This window comes from Trichechus manatus, unplaced genomic scaffold (genome assembly GCF_000243295.1).
Source record: "Trichechus manatus latirostris isolate Lorelei unplaced genomic scaffold, TriManLat1.0 scaffold00088, whole genome shotgun sequence".
In the NCBI taxonomy this organism is placed as follows: Eukaryota; Metazoa; Chordata; class Mammalia; order Sirenia; family Trichechidae; genus Trichechus; species Trichechus manatus.
In genome coordinates, this window is record NW_004444024.1 from 3,821,940 (window position 1) to 3,843,290 (window position 21,351).

Consider the following 21,351-nt stretch of genomic DNA (forward strand, 5'->3'; position numbering starts at 1 on the left):
TATCCAGTAATCCCTGAAAAGTTCGATTATTTCCTTTTCTCCAATGAACAGTCACTCTTGTAAAAGGCTGTAGATCCCTTTGGGGAAGGCTGGGAGAGAGATTAACAGCATAAATTCTTGGCACTGTATTGGAGTCCTTCCTCAAGGGGACCCAGCTTCCCCTTCATTCAAGGGGTTGTGGGTCTTTAAACTTGCTCAAGTCTTGGAACTGATTGAGGGACTGTGACCCTCTATTCTGGCAATTTGAGTTAGACTGCTGTTCACCTGAGCTAGAATTCATTTGTTTGTACAGATCAAGTAAATATTTAGTAGACTTCCTACCTATTTCACTCCTAAGGACACCATGACTGATTAGCCAACACCATAAGTCCATACGAGTCAGACAATTCTGATTACTGCTTTGATTCCGCTGTTCATTACTGTAAACACGCCCACCTTGTCTTTGTCGACTGAGTGCCGCCACTTGGCCCCTACGACCATGGGGTCCAATCAGTCCCACTGTAGTTAGGTGTCTTAATTCAGTTAGGGCAGTTCCCACTGTCAAATCTGATTTACATAAACTAGCAATCCAGTAGTCTTCAAGGATGCTAGAGATCCCTTCACAAATTTGTTCCTCACAGTTGTGGTAAAAGGTGTGTCCTCTGGGCATTTCATTTGTGGGTCTGTGGGTCTAACCTGATAAATCCAGTCTAGCATGCCAATTTCCCTAAGCCTTTGGATACCCTCTTCTACAGTATACCAAGGCAGGTCTGGTACTTCAACTTTATTTAGTGTAGGCCACCATGTAATCCATGTTTCAGCAACTCAATCAAATAAACTATTAGATCCTTTCCAAACTTCTTGAGCTTAATTGAATGAAAAATCTGTGCTTAGTGGACCCGTATCAATAAACTCAGATTGATCCATCTTTATGTTCCTTGCACCATTATCCCACGCCCTTAATAGCCATTCCCACACATATTCTTTAGGTTTCTGTTTGTACATATTAGAAAAGTCAAGGAATTCTTTTAGAGTGTAGTGTACCTCCTCCTGGGTCACACTTTGTACTTCATCTTTTGGGCCTTGCAGGGACTTAAGTCTAGTTATAGGTCTAGAAGCCAGAACTGATAGTGTGGAATTGTTTTCAGACCATTCAGCACTCTCATAAAACATTGCCTCAGGCAATGCCCCAGGCAATGATTCAGGCCAGGGCTCTTTAGAGGCAGCTGAACTAGGGCTAATCTCTTAGATGGGAGTGGAGGGGCTAATGGTTTTTCTAGGCAGGGTGGTGTAGCAGACAAACATGAAGTAATCTCTTCAGATGGGAGTGGTTCTGTTGGCAGAAGTGATTCAATGGAGTTTAGGGGCTCAGTGTCTCCAGCTTCCTGATTATCTGCCCATTATGTCCCCATCCCAAGTTTCAGGTTCCCACTTCTTCCCAATCAATATCCTCACTTTAACTTCAGACACCTCTCGAGGTTGGCAACTGAGCTGGCATTATAATTCAGCCACTCTTACAATAAGACTCTGGGTTTGGTTTTCAGCAATATCAGCTCTGTTAGTACAAGAAATAAGGCTTTCTTTCAAAGCACAAGTGGAAACTTTGAGGTCGCTCATGTGGCACTTGAGCTTTGACTCTGAAGCCCTGAGCACATCTCCTTCACCAGTTTGTCTATTGAAAGTAGGACCAACCAACCAGCTTCCTTATACTTCTCATTCTGACAAAACTGTAGAAAGGTATCACAGATCTGTTTACCAGAGCCTCACCTTTCACCAATACCTGATCTGTTGGTTGCATATCTGTATTGCCACCTCATGCCATGGATTAGAAGTGCCCTCTTCACTGCCAGAAGCAGAATCATCAACAGCTTTAAGACTAACCAGACTTGAGGACCAATTTAGAAAACTCATCCTTAAAATTTTGTGTCTCTAGAACCACTCTCAGTATCAAATGTATTAGGCTGGGTTCTCTAGAGAAGCGAAACCAGTAAAGCATATAAGTTTATATAGGGAGATTTATATCAAGGAAATGGCTCATGAGATTGTAGAGGCTGGAACGTCCCAAGTCTGTGGATCAAGATAGTGGCTTCTCCTGATTCATGTAGCTGCAGGGGCTGGTGAATCCAAGATCGACAGGTCGGAGATCAGGGCTCTTGCTCACAGGCTGTGAAGATGGATGAATCTGAAGATCAGCAGGTAAGCTGCTAGCTCAAGTCCCAAGAACTGGAGGTCAGAAGAACAGGAGCCAGCTGCAGGATCCAGTGCAGGCATAAGCCAGAACATCCGCTTATATCTGGGTACAGGCCACACACCCAAGGAAATTCCCTTTCAACTGACTGGCTACTCACAGCAGATCCCATCATGGGGGTCATCACATATTAATACTGAGAATCATGGCCCAGCCAAGTTGACGTACAATCTTAACCATCACATTAGTTTAAAAGTCAAATAGGTCTACAGTATCTGCCTGTCTCCTCAGAAGCAATCGCTTTCAACTCCATTAGATGGTTCTCCTTGTATTTTTATATTTCAAGTAACACATGTGTACTGCTATTTTCTAATTTTTACCCTTTCTAAATTATCTAGTGACTTCCTATTATAAAAAAATGAATGATTCGCTGTCTTATACCATACTCTTAGACATACATTCCCTTTCCTCCAACTCCCCAATTTACATTATTTGTTAAATTAATTTTCAGGGTTAACACTTACTGGAGCCAAGCATAATATAATGTATTACACTGTCTTTCTTATATAACTTCTAGTTTCCTGTGGTATTAATAATTGCCTTAATTTTCATTTGCTTAATTTTCTATGTATCTTACTATTTCATCACTGAACTCTTCAAACCCTGCCCCCCCCCAAAAAAAAAAACTATTGCCGTTGAGTCAATTTCAACTCATAGCGACCCTGTAGGACAGAGTAGAACTGCTTCATAGGGTTTCCAAGGAGCAGCTGGTGGATTCCAACTGCTAACTCTTTAGTTAGCCACTAAATACTTAACCACTTCACCACCAGGGCTCCAAACTCTTCAAGGGAATTGAAAATTTCCTCTCATCTTGATCAAACACATCAGGAAATATATGGTCCATTTTCCCCCCATAGAAACATCCCTACTGAAGCTCTCTGTCCTGCTCCAATGTGGACTGGTTGCTTTCTAAACAGGCCACAGATTCTGAACTTCTTTCGTGTCTCTTATGTTGTATTCCCTGCTTCTTGGACTCTACGCTTTCCTCTTTCTTCCTTTACTCTCTTTTTTGAAGAGACATCTTCCTGTGGATTCCTGAGGAATACTGCAAGAGAGGTAAATTTATGAAACCCTGAATGTCTAAAAATATTTTTACTCTACCCTCACACTTGATTGATAGTTTGATTGGGAATGAAATTTTAGGTAAAAATCATTTTCTTCCAGAATTCTGAAGGCATTTCTCCACTATCTTCCACGGCTGCTGGTGAGAAATCTGATGTCATTTCAATTCCTGATACTGCATATGTTATTTTATCTCTGGAAGTTTTTAACACTGTCTCTTTATACCCGAAATTTTAAGATTATAAAACTTGGTGTGTCTTTTTTCAATCATTGTGCTGGATTCTCAATGGGTTGGTTCTTGTTTTTTAAACAGCTTTATTGAGATAAAATCTCAACATATTCATCTATTTCAAGTATATGATTCAAAAGTTTTTAGTATATTCACAGGTACGTGCAACTATCACCATAGTCAATTTTTGAAAATTTTCATTATCTCAAAAAGAAACCCCATACCTTTTAGCTACTACCCCTTTTCCTCCCACGCCCAATCAACCTCCAGGCTTCAGGAACCACTAATCTACTTTCTGCCTCTATAGATTTGCCTTTTTTGGAATCATATCATATGTGGTTTCTCTCATTCTGTGGGCTGCCTTTTCACTTTCTTGTTAATGTCCTTTGCAGCACAAGAATTGTTAATTTTAATGAAGTCAAATTTATCTATTTTTTTCTTTCATTGCCCATACTTATGTGTCATAGCTCAGAATCCATTGCCAAATCCAAGATTTATCCCTATGTTTTCTTCTCAGAGTTTTATAGTTTTAGCTCTTACACCTAGGTCTTTGATTCACTTTGAATTAACTTCTGTAAATGGTGTTAGGTAAGGGTTCAACTTGATTTTTTTTTCCATGTGGCTATCCAGTTGTGCCAGCATTATTTGTTGAAAAGTTCTTCTTTGTCCATTGAATGGTCTTCGCACCCTTTTCAAAAATCAGTGGACCATAAGCACATGATTTTATTTCTGGACTTTCAATTGTATTCCATTGATGTATATGTATGTCCCTATGTCAGCACCACACTGTCCTGATTACTATTATTTTGTAGTAAGTGTTGAAGTAAGGAAGTGTGAGTCCTCGTACTTTGTTCTTTTCAAAGTTGTTTTGGCTATTCTGGGTCTGCTGCAATTTCATATGAATTTTAGAATCAGCTTGTCAATTTCTACAAAGAAGCCAGCTAGGATTCTGATACGATGGCGTTAACATCTGTAGATCAATTTGGGGAGTACTGCCATCTTAACGATGTTAAATCATCCAATTCATGAACATGGGATGTCTTTCCATTGTATTCTTCTAATTTCTTTCAAGAGTGTTGCGTAGTTTTCCATGAAAAGTCTTGCACCTCTTTGGTTAAATTTATTCCTACATAGTATATACTTTTTGAGGCTTGTAAATGGAATTGTTTTCTTAATTTCATTTTTGGATTGTTTACTGAAAGTGCATAGAGATACTATTGATTTTTGTAAACTGATCTTGTATTTACTGCAATCTTGGTCAACTTGTTTATTAGTTCTACTAGTTTTTAGTGAATTCCTTAAGATTTTCTTTATCCAAGATTATGTCATCTGTGAATAGAGATAGTTTTACTTCGTCCTTTTGATTCTGTATTTATTTCTCTTACCCGTTTAATGCAAAGGCATTCAACTATGTGGATCATAACAAATTACAGATAACACTGCAAAGAATGGGAACTCCAGAACACTTAATTGTGCTCATCAGGAACCTGTACATAGACCAAGGGGCAGTCGTTTGAATAGAACAAGGGAATACTACGTGTTTTAAAGTCGGGAAAGGTGTGCCTCAGGGCTGTATCCTTTCACCATACTTATTCAATCTGTATGCTGAGCAAATAATCCAAGAAGCTGGACTATATGAAGAACACGACGTCAGGACTGGAGGAAGACTCATTAACAACTGCATTATGCAGATGACAAAACCTTGCCTGCTGAAAGTAAAGAGGACTTGAAGCACTTACTGATGAAAATCAAAGACTACAGCTTTCAGTATGGCTTACACCTCAACATAAAGAAAACAAAAATCTGCACAACTGGACCAACAAGCAACATCATGATAAATGGAGAAAAGACTGAAGTTGTCAAGGATTTCATTTTAAAACCTCATTTTACTTGGACCCACAACCAACACCTATGGAAGCAGCAGTTAAGAAATCAAACGATGCATTGCACTGGGCAAATCTGTTGCAAAAGATCTCTTTAAAGTATTAAAAAGCAAAGATGTCACCTTGAAGACTAAAGTGCGCCTGACCCAAGCCATGGTATTTTCAATTGTCTCAATGCGTGCAAAAGCTGGACAATGAATAAGGAAGACCAAAGAAGAACTGACGTCTTTGAATCATAGTGTTGGCGGATAACATTGAATAAAAAATTTTTAAGCTTTTTATTGACTGCCAAAAGAATGAACATATCTGTCTTGGAATAAGTACAGCCAGAATGCCCCTTAGAAGCAAGGATGGTGAGAGTACAGCTCACATACTTTGGATATGGTATCAGAAGGGACCAGTCCCTGGAGAAGGACATCATGCTTGGTAAATCATCAAGCATGACAGGGTCAGTGAAAAAGAGGAAGACCCTCAACAAGATGGACTGACACAAGGGCTGCAACGATGGGCTCAAGCATAACACCTATTGTGAGGATGGCGCAGCATTGGGCAGTGTTTTGTTCTGTTGCACACAGGGTCACTACGACTCGGAACCAACTACATGGCACCAAGCAACGACAACTGCCTTGGTTAGAACCTTGAGTACAATGTTGAACAGAATTGGTGAGAATGGACATCCTTGTCTTATTCCTGATCTCAGGGGGAAAGTAGCCTGTCTTTCACCATTAAGTATATTTGCTGTGGATTTTTCATAGATGTCCTTAATCAGGCTGAGGTACATCCCTTATATTTCTAATTTGTTGAATGTTTCTATCATCAAAGGGTACTGGATTTTGTCAAATGTCTCTTCTGCATCTGTTGACATAATTATGTGGTTTTTGTTTTTTATTCTATTGATATGGTATATGACGTTGATTTTCAGATGTTAAATCAACCTTGCATTCCTGGGTCACAATGTATAATTCTTTTTATATGCTGATGAATTTGCTTTTATTTGGTTGAGGGTTTTTACTTCCGTATTTATAAGAGATATTGATCTGGTCACTTCTGACATTCACCGTTCAGCTGGGGAGTGGACAGCCCCATAAAACCAAATGGGACTAATGCGGCACAGCAGTCCAGGGACAAGGGCTAGAAGGCAGAAGGGGACAGGAAAGCTGGTGATAGGGAACCCAAGGTTGAGTAAGGATAGTGTTGATGTGAGGTTGTTAACCATTGTCATAGGGCAACATGTGTACTAACTGTTAAATGAGAAACTATTTTGTTCTGTAAGCCTTCATCTAAAGTGAGAATAGCAGCACAATTGGAAGAGCATAGTCGATGTCACTGAACTGTGCATGTAGAAATTTTTGAAATGGTGTACCTTTGGCTATGTATATTTTCACCAAAAAAAAAAGGTCAAGAAGGGACAGGGTTGACATGTTGTGGGATTGTTAACCAATGTCATAAAACAATATGTGTACTACTGTTTCATGAGAATCTATTTGTTCTGTAAACCTTCACCTGAAGTACAATAAAAAAATAATAATTGCAAAAAAAAAAAAAAAAAGATTATAAAAAGAGATACTGATCTGTAGTTTTTTGTTTTTTTTTCCTTTCATGTCTTTGTCTGGTTTTGGTATAAGTGCGTTACAGAATGAGTTTGGAAGTGTTCTTCCTCTTCTACTTTGTGAAAGAGTTTATAAAGAACTAGTATTAACTCTTCTTTAAATGATTGGTAGGATTCAGCATGAAGCCATCTTGGCCTAGGCTTCTCCTTCTGGGTAAATTTTTTTTAGCTTTTTATTTAAAAATAATTATAGATTCATAAAAAGTTGCAAAAAACATGTACAGAGATGTTTCATGCACTGTGGGTAGTTTTTTGATTACTAATTAAGATTCTTTACTTGTTACAGATCTGTTGAGATTGTCTACTTGAGTTTTAGTAGTTTGTGTCTTTCTAGGAATTTGTTTATTTCATCTAGCATATCTAGTTTGCTGACATACAATTTTTCATAGCATTCCTTTATAATCCTTTTTATTTCTGTAAGGTCAGTAATAATATCCCCACTTTCATTTCTGATTTTAGTAATTTGAGTCTTTTTTTTTTCTCTTGGTCAATTTAGCTAAAACCAAAACCAAACCTGTTGTTGTTGAGTTGATTCTGACTCATAGCAACCCCAGGTGTTGCAGAGTAGAACTAATCCATAGGGTTTTCTTGGCTGTAATCTTTACGGAAGCAGATTGCCAGGCCTTTCTTCTGTGGTGCCACTGGGTGGGTTTGAACTGCCAACCTTTAGGTTAGCAGCTGATCGCAAACTGCTTGCATCACCGAGGGTTCTAGCTAAAGGTCTGTCAATTTTGTCAATCTTTTCAAAGAACCAGCTTTTGGTTTCACTGATTTTTCTATCGTTTACTAGATATCTAGAATTTCTAAGCCCTGAGTCTTTCTGGGCTTCTGCAATCAAATTACTGTCCTCTAACCAAGACAGTAGATCTTTCTCTAGTTTGCTACACACTTACCCTTGTCCATCTGCTTTCTAGTTTCCAAAATTTTGTTGACATCTTTCACCTGCTGTCACTTCCTCTACTCTTCTCTTTGGTTCTTGGGAGTTTATTCATCATTATTTTACTGAGGTTTTATGTCAGTGAGTGGACATAAAAATTGTGTCTTTTATTCTTACTTTCATTCTACCATACTCTCCCTGGGTGATCTTGTCCACTCTCAAGGTTTCAATTACTACAGTATAGGCTAACAAATCCCAAATTTTTATCTATAGGCCAGTCCTCTTTCCTGAGCTTCAGTCCTATATATCCATCTGCCTACCAGACACTGCACTTGAATGTCTCATAGGCATCTCAAATTTTACAGATTTAGCCTCAAACTTGAACTTAATGTCTTCAACTCCTTGTCTCACACCTTCCTGAGGATTCTGATGTCAATTAGTCATTACAATCCATGGAATTACTGAAGCAAAACCCTCGGGGTCATTTTTGACTCTCTGTCCTCTTTCTACAACTGAAAAAAAAAAAACCTCTTTCTACAACTGAAAAAAAAACCAAACCCACTGCTGTTGAGTCGATTTCGACTCATAGCAACCCTACAGGACAGAGAACTGCCCCATAGGGTTTCCAAGGAGCAGCTGGTGGATTCGAACTGCCAACCTTTTGGTTAGCAGCTGAACACTTAATAAAATCCTATCATTTCAACCTTTGATGTTTCACCTCTCCACCTCCACTAGGGGGGAAAATTCCCACATGCTTTCCTGTCTCTCCTATCCAGTTGATTTTAAATACTGCTGCCAGAGTGGTCTTTGTACTGTTCTGCTCAAAATACTTTAATCTTTACTCAATTTCTATAAGATAAAGTCCAAACTCATTAACATAATATTCAAAGTCTGGCTTCCATACTTTTCCTTACCTTTAAACTTACACCTCTACTCAGTCTACCTATCCTACCTTTAGCCATACCAAATGATTATAGTCTTGCCATTTTTCTATAAATAGTCTAAACTTTAACCAAATCAAACTAATTGGAATTTCTGAAACACACACGCTCTCACACATCTCTGTAACTGCACATATCGCTTTTAAACATTATAACCTACTACCTTTCCAGGACAGAAATGTAGATAGTATTTAATTTAGGAGAAAACAAATAAATGAGCCTGCTCCAGGGCACATGTTAGTAATAACATTAACAATATCAAAAATAATATTACCAATACCATTTGCTGAATACCTACTACATGTTGAGCGTAGTATTAACTATTTTACATACATTATTTCTATTCCTCACAACAATTTTGCAAGGTTAGGTATAACTCTAATTTTACTGACCTCTCTGAGATTCAGAGATACTTGCTTAAGGTCACCGAGCTAATAAGAGAGTGACTCTGGATTTCAACCTGTATCTGTTTAAAATCCCTGCTCTTTTTATTATACCATGTAATCACCGGTATTACATAAAGGTATTAGAAGATAAGCATGGAAAGCTAGATTGGAGACCATTATGTAAGAGAAGATAAGTATAAGTTTGTGAAGATCAGATTTTTATTCAGTAGGCAGTGAGGAGCAGTTGAAGAAACAGTGAACGATTTGGTTATTGTAGTAAGTGTTGTTTTAGGAAAATGAATATGTAACAATGTACTTAATGAACTGGAGGAAGAATTTAAAAGAAAGCAAGCTAGTGAGGAGCTCTTACCTGCCTAACAGCAGCTGTATGGCTCTAGTATCAGCTTTTGGGTCATGTTTCCAAAATGCATTCTCAGTTGGATGGAGAAGGTGATCTTCAATGTGGTCTTTAAAGTGATTCCTAGGCCAGGCTCTGATTCTAAAGTTTGAAAAAAATAATTTCTCAATGGCTAACGGATGGGAAAAATCTAAATCATAATGAACTAAGCTAAGAGATGGTACATGAAGCTAGTCCAAAACCGAAAACTGAAAGTACTTTAAACTTAACATAGTCCCTGGGTGGTACAAACGATTGACATGCCTGGCTGCTAACTAAAAGGTTGCAGGTTCGAGTCCACCCAGAGGTGCCTTGGAAGAAGGGCTTGGCAACTGTTATGGATTGAACTGTGTCCCCTAAAAATATCTGTCAACTTGGCTGGGTCATGATTCCCAGTACTGTATAACTGTGTACCATTTTGTAATCGGATGTAATTTCCTTATGTGTTGTAAATTCAATCTCCATGATCTAATAAGATGGATTAGCGGCAGTTACACTGATGTGGTATGTAAGACTGGATAGTGTCTTAAGCCAATCTCTTTTGAGATATAAAAGAAAGAAGCGAGCAGAGACACATGGGAACCTCATACCACCAAGAAAGCAGTGCCAGAAGCAGAGCGTGTCCTTCGGACCTGAGGTTCCTGCACAGAGAAGCTCCCAGACCAAGGGAAGATTGATGATATGGACCTTCCTCCAGAGCTGACAGAGAAACCATTCCCCTGGAGTGGATGCCCTGAATTTGGACTTGTAGCCTACCGGACTGTGAGAGAATAAACTTCTCTTTGTTAAAGCCATCCACTTGTGGTATTTCTGTTATAGTAGCACTAGATGACTACGACAGCAACCTACTTTTAACAATCAGCCAGTTCTACTGATACACATAGGGCTGCCATGAGATGGAACTGACTTGATGGCAACTGCTGTTTTTTTTTTGGTTGTTAATCTCAATAGTAGTACTACCTTATATACAAAAATTTACAATTTACAAAGCTCTTTCCCACATTAAAATCTCATTTCATTTCTGTAAGGTAGGAAGGAGAGAACATCCCCAGTTTATATATAAACATGCAGGTTCAGAGAGAGGGAAGAATTTATCCGTTAACACATTTAGTAAGTGCCAGTATCTTAACTCCTAGTTTAGGATTCTTTTCCACTTTTTAAGAATTATTTGCTGAACATATCTAGATTATTTATTTTACCACTTGACAAAAAACACAGGTTAGGAAGTAATAACAAATGAAATGCTGAAGTTCTTTTCTATCCTGTAACTTACTGTGTTGATGCTCTAAGAGAATCTCCCTTCATAGGAGGATGAACTTCGTCCAACAACATGCTAGTGTCTGGGCTTGATTTCATTGCAGAAACCACCATGGCATTACGCAGTTTATTGCCTTGTTCTAACAGAGCTGAAGAGGGAAAAGCAGAACACGGAAAATCTAAAATCCAGCAGAAACACTTGCAATATTCAGCCCATTTCCTTCTATCACAGGACTTACCTCAGTGTATTATAATGGTTTACTTCTCTGCCTTCCTCATTAGCTAGAGAATTCCTTGAGGACATTCACTTAGCAAATGTTTACCGAGCTACTTACTGTGTGTGCTGTTTTAGATGCTGGCATTACAGCAGTAAATAGTTTCCATTCTGGACAGACTGAGTTTCTTGTGGGAGTTGTTATATCCATTCACTGAATCTGCCAACTGATGTTTTACATAATAAGGCTAGTGATGTCTACATATTATTTTTGTATCCAGGCACCTTACTGAATTCTCTTATTATCTGTAAGTTTTAATGTCATTCTTACCCAGGAAACACTAGAAACTATACCAGCCAAACCTTTAGGAACTATAGTGATAATCTCTTCCAATCTTACACTTTTACAGATGAAGAAAAGAATGCCAAAAATCTTCCATGACTTGCCCAAGATTATACAGGAGGTTAATGGAAAAGTCAGGTTGGAGCCCAGTCTTGAGACTTTCCCACTAGTAAAATTTACCCCACCCCTAAATAATAACAACATAATTACAGCAGGTAACATTTACTGAATCCTTATCATGCGCTAAGTACTATTCTAAGTATTTTATCTATGTTAACTCATTTAATGCTCCCAATAACCCTCTGAGATAGGTACTACTATTTCCTCAGTTTTCCAGACGAAAAAACTGAGGCAGAGAGAATAAGCAGCTTGTCTAAGTTATGCATTCCGTACATGGCACAGCCAGAATGATGCCACATCCTGTGTTTTTAATCAATATGCTATATATGGTTTTACTTTATGTCTTAGGCTTCCTTTTAAAAGCTGAGGACCGGCGGTATTATTCTAAGGAACAGCGGTATTATTCTGGGAAGTACTGTCATTTTCTTGAGGTTCAACAGTTGTTTAGAAGGCAAGTAGAACCAGAAACTAAGTGCCTGCCCCCTAGTCTGGAGATTTATAGCTTCTAACAGTCAGGAAGATATATGGTCAGGCCAAGAAAAAAAACCCCAAACAGATGCATGAACATCTAATATTTGTTAATACCACATAAAACTTTTTAAAAATTACTTAAATACCATGTTCAGTATGTGATGTGAGAAATATAACTAAACTAAAAGGTAATAAAGATCACCATGTGGTAGGCAGAGTTTTAAGAGGCCCCCCAGATTCCCACCGTTGGTATACATATACCTTGTCCAAGTTATTCAATTACTAATCTAGCTATTGCTATGAAGGGACTTCGCAGACGTAATTAAGTTCCCAAATCAGCCTACCTTAAAATAGGGAGATTATCTTGGTGGGCAGACCTAACCCCAGGAACCTTTTAAAAGCAGACTTTTCTCACGCTGGTTGCAGAGGAGGAAGTTAGAGATTTGAAGCATGAGAAGGATTTAACGTGTTGTTGCTGGCTTGAAGACGGAGGGGGCCACATGGCAAGAAATGCAGGCAGCCTCTAGCAGTTAAGAGTGGCTCCTGGCTGACAGCCAGCAAGGAAACAACACCTGAGTGCTATAACTGCAAAGAACTGAATTCTGCCAACAACAAAAATGAGCTTGGAAGTGAATTCTTCTCCAGAGTCTCCAGATGGGAACTTTGTGATACCCTAAGCAGAGAACTCAACCATATCACGCTAAACTTCTTACCTACAAAACTGTGAACCAATAAAAGGGTATTGTTTTTACCCACTAGAACAACAGCAATAGAAAATTAAATACCCATTAATATCACTACTCAAGAATATCCATTATTAATATTTTGATACGTCTTACCGATTTTTTTATAGTACTTTAGATGAAGGTTTACAGAACTAGCTTCTCATTAAACTATTAGTACACGTATTGTTTTGTGACATATGTCTTATCGATTTTTATCTACCATACCACTTATGTTATGTACATATATTTTTCTTTTGCAAAAATGGGATATTGTATATACCGTTTGTAACTACTTTTTCATTTAACAATATGCATTAACTTTTTTCTGTCAATGGCTACACTGTTTTCCATTCAGAATTCACTGTATTTGTATTTATTTATCTTACATTTATTTAAAAAAAATTTTAAACTCTGGGATTCAGCTGGAAAAAGACTTATTTATTGAGAAAGGGTAAAGAAAACACGGTCTGCTAGGATTGGAAATTTGGCTGAAATCTAAGTTTTCCAGCTAAAGAAGCTTAGTGTATGACAGCAAACTCTTCTCCTTTTAACTTCTAGTTGGCACTTGGCTTTATTTGATATGGTTTAAAGTTTCTTAATGAGGCTATTGCACTGAATAAGTATGAATAAAGTGGTTAATGACCAGCAATGCCAATAATAAATTCCGTTTAGATTTCAGAGCCATGTAGAAAAATAATTTTTCTGCTGACACCCGAAATGTTTCAAGAGAGATGTCAGCATTGATACTTTATGATCTAACCATACCAAACTATTTTCCATTCCTTAAACACAATACTTCCTCTATGCTGTCAAAATTCCCAAAATTTAACTCTATCAAAGAATTTATCATGTAGTGTTATAATTGTCTGTCTCACCAAATCAACTCTGAGTCCAGGGATTGCCTCTTGTTGGTCTTTTTATCCTTGGTGCCTAGTACAGTGCCTAGCATATATCAGGCATTTGATAAAATGTTTTCAAACGAATACTTCCAGTGTTACATGTATTACACACAGCGGTAATGTACCTCCTTTAGACTCTATCTCCTTTACTAGAGTGAATTCCTTAAAGGCAGAGACTGTATCTTATTTATCTTTGTATCCTCAATACTCAGAACAATGACTGGCACACAACAGACACTCAAAAGTTTTCATCTCTATTAAATATAAACTCCTCTGGGAGTTGGTAATATTTTAAGAGTTACTTAATCATCGGAATGGGAATGAGTGCTTAAGACACTTTCCAAATAGCAGGTTGAGGAGGACAAGCAGAAGAAATCTAAGCATAGGTGGTCCATTTATAGTCTCCAAGTGGTTTCACTGCTGAGATAGCCATGATTTGCAAGAGGTTCTCTAAAGTCTAAGGCATGGCAACGAGAACATCTTTTCTCCATTTCTCAAGGGGAAGCTGGTACCCTACAATATGAGAGCTGTCAAGGAATCTTCTGTCATGCCAATTCAATAACCATTTCCTGAGCACACGGAAAGGGCACTCAGGCGAGTGCAGGACAAATATTTCCCTTGCTTATGTCTTATATGCCCTTCGTACAGCCCCTGCTAAACACAAAGGCATACAGCTTCTAGTTTTTGTTCCAACTCCCTACTATTCTAAAGCCCAACTCTTACAAGCAGGTGTGTAGTTAATGTTTCATTAATACTAGCTGGTTGATTTAGTTCTGCACTCCCTTTTCTGCTATAATAGTACACTGAAGAGGAAGATAATTATGTATCTGCTCTGTCCCTCTCATGACCACAGCTCTAGACCTACTAAAGTGACCCACTTAATCTCAGTAATCCAGGATCTTGAGGTTAAAATGAATCTTTAATGATCATATCCAACTGTCTATTTGGAGATTTAATCCAATCTGTAAGAGTCCCATCAGGAGGTTATCTAGCCCATGTTTGACCATTTCTAGTGATGTGAAACTCACTACCTCTTGGAGCAGTCCTCTGCCATCTTTGCACAGGCTGGATGATTAACTCAGACTGAGCCAAAATCTGTCTTGTTTTATCTTCAAACTCATTGATCCTAGTAACTCTTATGGAAGAGGAATGCACATTGGCAGCCCATGGATTATGCCTGGCTATGGACATGTTTTGTTTGGTCTGCCCAACAAGCCAGCAGTAATTATTTAAAAAAAAATTTTTTTCTAAAAGCAAGTCTAGGTAAACAATGAACTCACCATAGGATGAAGCAGGACTTTGTCTTAGAGTCTAAGATAATAATGAACTGGAGCTGAGGAGCAGCTGCCCCTTTGACAGGATATGAGCTTCCTTGTTCGCAACTCTTGCCTTGCTTCACAACAATTACATTGCTTGCTTGGTCCCTGAAGGTATTTTGCTATCCTTGTCTTAAAGAGTATTAAAAACAAGTCACTTAAAAACTCTGAGCCTGTGCCTTCATTTTAAAATGGAGATAACAATCCCTATCTTAGATGTTTTTTGTGAGATTTACATAAGATTATGTGTGTAAGGCACTTGGTATAGTAGCTAGCACAGAACTAGTACACAATAAATGATAACTGTTTTCTCCAGGCTTAAATATTATCCCTTGGCAAAGTTGTACACATTAAGAGGAATTCACCTTCTTTAGATCTTTACTCTAATGTTACCTTCTCAATGAGGCCTTCCTTTGCCAATCTATGTAAAACTAATATCCCCTCCTCTCAACTTCCCTGCTTCAGTTCGCCTCATTGCCATTATCACCATCAAATACTGTATACTTATCTAGTTTGTCATCTGTCTTCCCCACTAGAATATAAGATCTATAAGCAGGAATTTTTTTTTTCAAATGCTGTATCCCTGACATCTAGAAGAGTGTCAGATACTTGGTAGCTGCTGAATAAATAATTGCTGAATGAATGAATATCTTTCTCGATCTGGTGCCCAGGTATACACAGAATATTCCAGGTGTGAGGTGACAAGTTCTGATTATATTGGGAGTATTTTCTTTCTTGCTAATATAGCCTACGGTTGCATTAAAGACTAAAATTAATAAATTATAATCTTGGAATATATTTTTAAAAACAGGATCATAACACATTTCAATGGAAAGAAAATTCCTTACTAATGTAAATTATCTACTCAATTATTTAAAAGACTTTTATACTAATGCTACAGACATTGCAATTTGGAAATTTTATCTGTCGGGATGAAAACAAAGTCCTGTCATGCTCCTGATGTCAGAGAAATAAATAGTTGACCATTATAGTCAGCGTAATATAGGTACCTCAACAGCTTTTATTATACTACTTCCTAACATTGGGTAGTCTAATTCTGTTCCTCTTTGCTTTTTATTTCAGTCTAAGCCCTTACAAGGGTAAACTGACTCTTTCAACTTCTGTTTTAACAGCAGTCTGGCCAGTCATACTTAATTTTCAGGCTTAAGATTTCAGCATTGCTATGCACTGAATGTTCCCACCGAGACCAACAGTTTTCAGAAAAAGAAACAGATTTGTTACTAGGTATACATAAATGATGATGATGAGACAGAAACCTTATCTGCCTTGAAATAATTGGGAAAAAATAAGGACTAATATTTTTCTTTGATAAAGACTCTCCTCCCTCTATCTAGGTTTCTTTTAAAGGTTCCTTCCCCAAACCCACAATTATAAGCACCTAGTAATTTATTTAGTAGTTACTTAGTGGTTTAATAGGGTTGCCTTTAAATGGTAAGAGATTCTGGAGTGTAGCAAGATTGCTCACTTTTATTTGGCTATTTATAGTTCCAACAGAAGTCTTAATTTTTCTTCATAGGCTGGCTAATGAGCAGAATAACCTCAATAAACATAGCTTAGTCTCAGCTCACAAATGTATGTATATATACACATATATATTTATATATATACCTGAAAGAAGGTCCTTGGTAGGAGGGTTGTTTGAAGAAAGAACGCATGAGTCACTGCGACTCTTGGCAACTGTCCTAGTTTGAGGCTGGAATTCAGAACTGTTGAGAAGAGACATCTGTTTCTGTGGGGCTTTGCCTTTCAGAGTTACAGACTCTAAACTTTGTCCTGAATTAAGATGGTGCTGTAGTTCAAAGAAAGAGTCCTTTATTGTATCAGAGTTCTCCGCAAAGTACAAGTGGTCCTTTCCCCTGTTTTTTAAAAAAGAGAGAACTTTAGCAATGTATTATCTATTATGCCAACATCCTACTTTGTCAGAGACAGAAAGTAGATCAGTGGTTTACAGCAATGTAGCTTGGACTCTGAAAGAGGTGATTTATTTATTTTTTTAAATATTTTATTGTGTTTTAGATGAAAGTTTGCATAGCAAATTAGGTTCCCATTTAACAATTTTTATCCAACTTGTTCCATGGTTTTGGTTACATTTTTCACAATGTGTCAATATCCTCATTATTTCCATTCTTTTTATTCTGTTTCCATTAATCTGGTTTCCCTGTCCCTCCTTAGCTTCTCATCTTTGTTTAAGGGTAAATGTTGACTATTTGGTCTATATAGTTGATTATTTAAGTGAGCAGGGAGGTGTCTTATTTGCTACGTAACTTTGTAAATGTGTTTTTCATCTCCCTAATGAAGGAAATAAGAGACGTTTTACCTACAGTTGTGGCTTAAGTGAGACAGTGAAACAAAGAGTGCAGAATAGAACCTGACAGGACGCAAACGCTTAGTAAATAATTACTTAAACAAAAAAACTGTTTCTCTTACTCCATTCTATTTCACAACATGCTGCCCTTTCCATCTTTTTTCTCACAGACATCTATCATGGCATCTATGTATCATTTAGTTGTTCTCATTTATTTTTATGTCTGCCTCTCCACTAGATTGTCAGCAGTCCCTTAACATAGGAATTGTGTCTTATAATTTGTATACCCAGCACCTAGTATTGGACCAGAAACATAGTGGGTACTTATTGCTGAATGAATGACTGCACTTCTCTCTCCCTTTAGTCTTTTACCCAATTACAAATGAAAGGTAGAAACTATGAGTACAGTAAGAGCAGACAGATTGGCTGACATCAGGTATGCTCATTACCTTGGAGTGGTTGACCTACTACTGTTGGTTGCTAACTCTTTTCCATCAATTTTGGTGACAGGAATCCCATGAGGCCTGGATGGAACCAGAAACTGGGTATTGCTGGGTTCAATATTTTCTCTGAATCCCTGCTCAGATAAAAGCACGTTTTCTGTCACGTCAGTGGTAGGAAGAGGACTATAGCTGTCATAAGTTTCTGACAAAGGCTCCAGGGCAAGCGAGACCTGAAAGAGAGATTAATATATCAGAAATTTTCTTCAGTGCTGATTAACTTATTTTAAGACTCCCTTGCTTAACATAATGTTTCCATTCCTTGCAGGATTAAAATTCCTGTCTATCTCAGATGCCTCATCTCTCACTGTGCTCCCCTCTTTCATCCTTCTGTCCTAAATATACCAATTACTTAGGTTCTCTAAATGTCCTTTATATTTCATTCCTTTGTGCCTTTGTATATGCAATTTCCTCCAGCATTACTTCCTCAGTGAAAACATCCAGGTAGAGATGTCGTATCTATTCCCGTCTCAGTGTTTCTACACTCTGTACCAACACCATTTACTGAACATTTTACTACAGGCCAGGCCCTGTGTTAAGCTCTTCACAGAGAGAAGCTCATGTGATAATATAACCCTATCAGGAAAGTATATTATCCTAATTGGAAGATTAAAAAAAAAAAAAAAAAAAAAAGCAGAGGCCTAGAGAAGATAGGTATTTATAACTTTTAGTTTATTTATTATCCCAATTAGATTATAAATTCATTGAAGGCATGGCCTGTCTGAAATAATTTTCCTGTGAACTAATTAGCATAGTACTTGATATGCACATAGTAGATAACTTATGCATAAAAGACTGAAATAGCACTTTCTGCATTCTTATTGTTAGCTGCCTGGGAAAAATAAGGCTCTAATTCTATGCTGGGGCTTGGGGGAGGGGAGAAGGGAGGAACAGTAAGATGAAAAAGTAATCACTTTAAGTTTTTGTCATCATGTCATTCCTGAGAGTTCAGGTTCACTATTAAAAGGGTCTCTAGTCCTCTGACATAGGAAAAAAGCATAATGGAGGGATAAAAAATAAAATAAAGAGCCTAAAGCAAAATCTCAGAGAATAAACTGGAGAATATACCCCAAAAGAAAAGAACACCAGTGTTCAAACTTTAGTTTCAATGACAGAAGGAATTGTTTAAGCAGCCAAGGGGCAAATAATGATGAATGGCCTAACACCAAAATGAAAGATTACAATTAGATATTGTAAGATGTCTCTAGGAAGGTCAATAGAATAATTTATGCAGAGAAACTGCCAAAGCATAGACTCAATAAAATATGCCTGGCTCTTGATGAGGAGAATTCTGTTCATGAACCAGGTAACATGAAGTCTTTTAAATCTATTAATTATCAGTATTTTTCCATAAAGACAAATTAAAGGAATGCAGCGGGATAAATACTGTGTGCAGTGATCACCGTAATAGCATCACATAAAATCCTGGCTGCCCAAATGTAAATGTTAGAAAGTGTTTCCTTACATCATTTGCCAAATGACAACCACTGGTATTCTAGAAACAAAGGAGGCACTGGTTATAAAGGCTGCGTCCCTGGTCTCAACAACGATCTGCTGACTGACCACTGAGTCTTGCTTTTTCCTAAGCAGATCTGAACCATTAACAAAACAACTAAACGGCCTAAACTACTACTGGCCTTTAAAGAAAGGGTTGGAGAAAGTCCATACACATGCCACACCCATCTTCCAATCAAAACACAGGGGTTGGCCTAAGTTCTCTGTTCAATTAAACAAATATTTACTGATGCCATCTCTCTGCCAGGCTCTGCACTAGCTGCCTCTAGCAAAGCAATTTAAAAAAACGTAACCTGAACCAGAGGATCATAGTATTTTGCGGAGGAACTTATAAAGAGGTAATTTTAATATAAAGTGATGAGTTCTGACATAAAGATGTGTACTTGGTGTTATGGGAACGTTAAAGAGGGACTTAGGGAAAGGGTAACCTTTTGAGATGGGCTTCTTTCATTCTACAAAATACCTTTGAGGTTTATCTATGTGGTTGCATGTATCAACAATTCATGCCTTTTTATTAGCTCAGTAGTATTTCATTGTTAATACGCTGCATCACACTGATTCATTTTCGAATACTGAAACAGATTTCCACTCCTGGGAGAAACCCGACTTGGTTGTTGTCCTAGTTATCTAGTGCTGCTATAGCAGAAACACTACAAGCTGATGGTTTCAACAAACAGAAGTTTATTCTTTCACAATCTAGTAGGCCACAAGTCCAAATTCAGGGCATCAGCTCCGGGGGAAGGCTTTCTCTCTCTGTCGGCTCTGGAGTGAGGTCCCCGTCATCAATCTTCCCCTGGTTGAGGATCTTCTCAGCACAGGGACCCCAGGTCCAATGGATGCGCTCTTCTCCTAGCTCTCGTTTCCTGGTGGTATGAGGTCCTCATGTCTCTACTTCCTTCTCTCTTTTATATCTCAAAAGAGGTTGGCTTAAGATACAGTCTTGTAAATTGAGTCCTGCCTCATTAACATGAACTGCCACTAATCCCATCTCATCAACATCATGGAGAAAGGATTTATAACACATACGAAAATTGCATCAGATAACAAAATGGCGGACAATCAAACAATACAGGGAATCAGGGCCCAGCCAAGTTGACAGATATTTTTGGAGGACACAATTCAATCCATGACAGTTGTGGTGCTACTGTTCTTTCTGTATATTGCTGGATTCAACTTGCTAATATTTTGTTGAGGATTTTTACATCTAGGCTCATGAGGGATATTTGGTCTGTAGTTTTCTTCTTTAGTCTGTCTTTGTCTAGTTTTGGTATCAAAGTGGTAGAGGCCTCATAAAAGTAAGTTGAGAAGTATCTTCTGTGTGGCACTGGTATTATTTTATCTTTAAATGTTTGATAGAATTCACCAGTGAAATCATCTGGGCCTAGAGATTTCTTTTTTGGAAGGTTTTTAACTACAGTTTCTTTTAATAGTTACACGTCTATTTAGTTTGTCTAATTCATCTCGGGTGAGTTTTGGTAGTTTGTGGGTGTCTTAGTTAACTAGTGCTATAACAGAAATTCCACAAGTGGATGGCTTTAACAAACAGAAATTTATTTTCTCACAGTTTAGGAGGCTAGAAGTCCAAATTCAGAGTGCCAGCTCCAGGGCAGGCTTTCTTTCTCTGTTGGCTCTGGGGAAAGGTCCTTGTCATCAATATTCCTCTGGTCTAGGAGCTTCTTAGCACAGGGACCCCGGGTCCAAAGGACATGCTCCGCTCTCAGTGCTACTTTCTTGATGGCATGAGGTCCCCCTATCTCTCTGCTCGCTTCTTTTATATCTCAAAAGAGACCGACTCAAAATACAACCTAATTTTGTAGATTGAGTCTTGCCTCATTAACATAACTGTCTCTAATCCTGCTTCATTAACATCATAGAGGTAGGATTTACAACACATAGGAAAATCACTTCAGATGACAAAATGGTAGACAATCACACAACACTGGGAATCATCGTCTAGCCAAGTTGACACACATTTTTGAGGGACACAATTCAATTCGTAACAGTGGGTTTTTTTTATTTTGCTGTTGTTGAGAATATACACAGCAAAACATACA

General features: G+C 38.0%; 1 protein-coding gene across 1 annotated transcript in view; it reads right to left on the minus strand.

Annotated features, from left to right (window-relative positions):
* C2CD3 (C2 domain containing 3 centriole elongation regulator) overlaps positions 1-21,351 on the minus strand; it is a 192,575-nt gene that overhangs the window by 159,351 nt on the left and 11,873 nt on the right. The window contains exons 4-7 of the mRNA XM_004381960.3: positions 17,732-17,955; positions 16,586-16,833; positions 10,885-11,017; positions 9,585-9,713 (exon numbers count right to left, since the gene is read on the minus strand). Coding sequence (XP_004382017.1) covers positions 9,585-9,713; positions 10,885-11,017; positions 16,586-16,833; positions 17,732-17,955 — 734 coding nt within the window. The remainder of the gene's footprint in view (positions 1-9,584; positions 9,714-10,884; positions 11,018-16,585; positions 16,834-17,731; positions 17,956-21,351) is intronic.